Below are 4,489 nucleotides of genomic sequence, written 5' to 3' on the forward strand. Positions count from 1 at the left end.
AAAAAAAGGGGGTCAGAAGAAAAAAAAGAAAGAGGAGGGGTGTTACCACATTGTGCCAGACGGCAGCTCATGCTTGCTGCAAGTCCTAATGCCAAGCATCTTGCCAGTGATGACAGAGGAGGGCTGGGAGTAGGAGGGTGAGAGGACAAGCATCATCTCGGATAGTGTTTTGTTTTAGAACGGGTGCTGGGTGCGTTGGGAAGAGGAAATGAGGGCAGGGTAAGGATAATCGAGGGGGTGGATAGAATTAAGATAGGATCGAGTGAGGTGTCGAAAGCATCAGCAAGCAGATTATTCTTGTCCTCTCATCACAAAGTTCGTTTGCAGATCCTGAGAGATCAGGGCAGGCGTGCTCTTAGCTTCAGGGCATGGAAGAGCTAGTCGGGCAAGCAGTGGACGAATGTGGGTTGGCGGGGAGGCAGGGGCTGTCTCTGCAGCAGCTCTTCGATCGCCTCGAGCTGTCGAGCGGCATCTTCCTCGCTCCCTACCTTCGTCAGAGGCTTGAGAGGCGCCTCCAGTCCATGCCGTGCATCTCCATGGAGGAGAGGTCCTCTCATGGCAACCAGTGCGTGTGGCTCGTCGCCGACAGCAACACTCGCCTGGCCTCTCTGGGGATCACAGAGGCAGTAGCGCTGCAGGACGCGTCGTTGCGCATCCTAGAGAGCATCGCGGGCTACAGGCAGAACGGAGTGTTGCAGAGCGAGCTTTCGAAGCTGGTGATGATGGACCCGAAGACTCTGTTCCATCACATGAAGCCCTTGAAGGCGAGGAAGCTGCTGGTTGTCAAGCAGGTCTCAGTGAGTGGGACGGGGGAGGCTCAGTCAACCCTTCGCACCAACCTCCTCGTCCTCCCGCGGTTCGCTCAGAGCGAGGAGTTCTACTTGGCGCAGGGGGTCTCGCTGCTGGAGGACTTGAAGCCGCTGGAAGAGAGGTGAGAGAAGTGATGGGAGGAGCTGTAGGAGGAGCTCGATGTGAGAGCGTTCACTGCAGGACTGTGCAGCTGTTGGAGGCAACGCCCGACAGTCTTCTTCCGGAGATCAAGCTGAAGAAGCTGTTGTTGTCCAGCCAAGAATTCTCCAAGGCCAAAGTCCACCACTTGTGGGAGAGGATCCGGCGGAACCTCGAGAATTCTGGTAGCGTTGAGAGGATCCTCGTGGTGAGAGGAGGAGAGGAGGAGGGGGAAGCAGCCAAAGCGAACGCCTCTGGCAAGGTCTCTTGCCTTCGGCTAGTCAGAAACGAGGAGCCCGCTGCGTCGAGTGAAGGGAGCCCGGTCCTCCAGGTGCCGCTGGTCCAGCAAGAGCTGCGGATGATAAGGGCAGCGGGAGCGAGTGGGATTCTGCACACGGATCTTGCGAGGACGCTCGGGGTAGAAATCAAGGTGTCTTACAACCTCGTCCTTACGCTCGCCTCGTCCTTCGGCGTCAAGCTGAATGCGGAGAACAACGGGAAGCAGATGCACTACAGGTTGCTGATGCAGGAGGAGGAGGGGGGGAGAGAGGGGGTTGCTCCCCCTGGTAGCGCTGTGAAGCTTCTCCCCAACGATGAAGAGCCGCCCAAGGCCGAGGACGCGCAAGGTCCAACCGGTGGATGCTGCCCACCTGTGGAGGGAAGGATCAGCCGAGAGTCGGTCATGTCACATCCCAGCTGGGACGGGTCAACGGTGACCAAGCAGGTGATCGTGCGTAGCAATGCGCTGCTGGAGCATTTGGGCAAGGTGAAGGCGATGCTGGTGTCTGACATCCGTCCCTTCCTCCGCTCCGTCGACAACAAGATCGCACGAGAGGATGGCAAGGTGACGAGGCATCTCAGACTGATCGCTAGCCCTCCTCCCTTCCCTCCCTCCTCTCCCTTCCCCTCTTTTTGCTTGCTCCTATCCCCGCTCCTACCTGATCCAGCTCTGTATCCTTGTGTTTCCGCTCTCTGCCCATCTTTTGTCCACATCCTCCTCAGCCTCCATCGTCAGACTGTACTCCCTGCTCTCCCCATCCCTTTCTTCCCCATCCTCCTCTTCTGTTCTTGACACGATCGTTGCTTGTCAGGCGAGTGTGACGGTGGACGGCAAGACGGTGGATCGACTTGTCTCGATGCTCGTGTCTCTCGGCCACATCTGTCGCAAGACATACGAGGGAGATCGGGGAGGAGCAGGAGCAGGAGCAGGAGCCGATGGAGTTGGCGGTGTCGGAGGAGGAGGAGGAAGGAAGTCAGCAAAGGCCATTGATCTCATCTTCGTCCCCGGTACAGACCTGAGAGGACAGGAAGTCGTGGCCGCACTCAACGTCAACCCCTATCAGTACCGGGACGGGGAGGAGAGGCAGGTAGTCCGCTACCTCCTCTCCCCCGAGGACCTCCGGCGAGCCCCCAAGTCCGGCGACTCTTCCGCTCACCATCTCGGGAAGCTCCTTAACGGCTTCTCCTCCTCCAAGCTGATGCAGCTCTACGCCTTCCACCGCTTCCTCTTCCGAAGATTCCTGGCTGCTGCTGCGCCTCCTGATCCTCCTGCCGCCGCCGCCGCCGCCGCTGTCGCTGTCGCTCCTCTTCCTCCTGCCGCTTCTCCTCCTTCGGGCCTCCAGTGTCCGAGCGTGAAGTCGCTGAGGTACGAGGAGATAGTGCAGGGCATGCCGCTCGTCGTCTTCCTCCAAGTCATCGGCTGCCCGCACGCCATCCCAGGGCTGAACGAGCTGATGGAGGAGGAGACGACGGTCGGAGGATGCGGGGGGGAAGTGCAGCAGAAGCTGGAAAGTTCCTCAGCGCGCGTCCTCAAGAAGGTGAAGGAGTTTGTCTCTCAGCTCGCACGCGTCGGCTTTGCGTCCGTGCTCCTTGAGACGAGGTCGATCTCGGACGAGGGGGATGTGGAGGAGGCGACGGAGGTCGTGCGACTGCACTCGCTCGTCGACTTGAGCTTCATCGTCGGCAGCGGAGAAGGCGCGAGTAGCAGCGAAAAGATGCAGCTGGAGAGTGCCGCTGACCTCGACGAGCTCTGGCGGAGGATCGCAATGATGTGCGGGTCGTCGCAGCTGTCGTTCCTCCTTCAGAGGGATGGGAGGGAGGAGAAGGGGGAAGAGAAGGAGAAGGAGGAGGGGAGGGAAGAGCAAGGGGGAATGCAGCCGGGAGAGAAGGAGGGGCTATGGATGCTGTCCCGCAGGCACTGGGAGACCGCGTTTGCTAAAGAGGAGGATCACAAACTTCTGATCGACAAGGAGATGGACAGCATGACGGACGTTGCTGTTCCCGACCAGGCGCTCCTTCGACCCTCGCAGTCCTCCCTCTCCTCCTCCCCCGATGCCGTCGCCTTCGTCTCCAAGCTCGCCTGCCTCCTGACCATCTCCAAAGAGTCGATCGCAAGATTCTTCAGCAAGGTCTGCCACTACCTCACCTCCTCCTTCTTTCTCCATCATCGTCATCACTCCATCGTCCTCCTCTTCCTCCTCCTCTTCCTCCTCACCACCACCACCACCATTATCATCATCATCATTATCATCATCTCCACCACCACCACCACCATCCTGCCACATCCTCCCTCCCCCTCCTTCACTCCTTCTCTTCCAACACCACCTGACCCTCACTCAGGTCCCTCACGTCTCCTTCCCCTTCGATGCGCCGTTTCAGCGCACGAGAGCAGCGAGCTTCCTTGCTCCGACGGCGAGGAGGACGGGGCTGAAGACCGTTTCTAAGAAGAACAACCTGCGGGCGCAGGGAGAGGGAGAGAGGAAGAGACCGATAGTGAGGGACAGCAGGAAGGTCAGAAACGCTCTCCAGCACCTCCGCAAGCGATCGACGCCAGAGACCCAGCAGCAAGTTGAGGAGCAGGAGGCTGCTGCGGGGCCGGGGGCTGAGAAGGAAGATGGGGAGGAGATGGAGATGAGCGATGGGGAGGAGACATCCCTCGCTGACGACAAGGTGGTCGTGCTGCCGAGGAGGAGGAAGCGAGCCAGAACCTCGTGGGGGCTGAACGAGGAGATGGAGCTGGTGTTCATGTACGCGCAGGTCAGCGGGTCTCAATCTCTTCCTGCTTCCACCACAACCTCCTCCTCCTCCTCCTTCCCCTGCCTCCATCTTCTGCCTCCTCCTCTTTCTCCACCTCGTCCTCGTTGTTCTGGGGGTCTGCGCCCGTCGCTGTTGCTCCTCGTCCACCATCTACTTTTCCTCCTCCTCCTCATCGTTTTCATCGATTTGACATCCTCACCTTTGAAGGTGCTCGAGGCGTACATTCAGGAGCAGAAGAGGAAAGAAATGTCGCGGGAGGAGGCAGAGGAAGGAGCAAGACGGAGAGGAGAGGAGGAGGGAGCAAGGCAGGGAGAGGAGGAGGAGGCAGGGAAGCTGCAAGAGGAGGAGGAAGGGATCCAGCGAAGGCACTGGGCTGAAGTGGGAGAGGCGATGGAGAGGTCGGGGGAGCAGTGCAGGCGGCACATGCGGAAGCTGAAGGGGAACGCGGAGCATCTGAAGCTGCTCAAGTCCATGGTAGAAGAGGGAGCGCACGAGCTGCTGCAAG

The 4,489-nt window shown here is 59.4% G+C and overlaps 1 protein-coding gene across 1 annotated transcript; it reads left to right on the top strand.

Moving 5' to 3' along the window:
- Positions 1-368: 368 nt before the first annotated feature.
- Positions 369-4,441, top strand: GUITHDRAFT_117309 (hypothetical protein; the record flags this gene model as incomplete). Its single annotated transcript, XM_005823452.1, has 6 exons — positions 369-931; positions 991-1,792; positions 2,040-3,356; positions 3,568-3,984; positions 4,192-4,382; positions 4,423-4,441. The coding sequence occupies 6 exons, from the start codon at positions 369-371 to the stop codon at positions 4,439-4,441; spliced, it is 3,309 nt and encodes a 1,102-aa protein (XP_005823509.1).
- Positions 4,442-4,489: the final 48 nt, after the last annotated feature.

The sequence above is a fragment of the Guillardia theta genome (genome assembly GCF_000315625.1).
Source record: "Guillardia theta CCMP2712 unplaced genomic scaffold GUITHscaffold_108, whole genome shotgun sequence".
Classification (NCBI taxonomy): Eukaryota; class Cryptophyceae; order Pyrenomonadales; family Geminigeraceae; genus Guillardia; species Guillardia theta.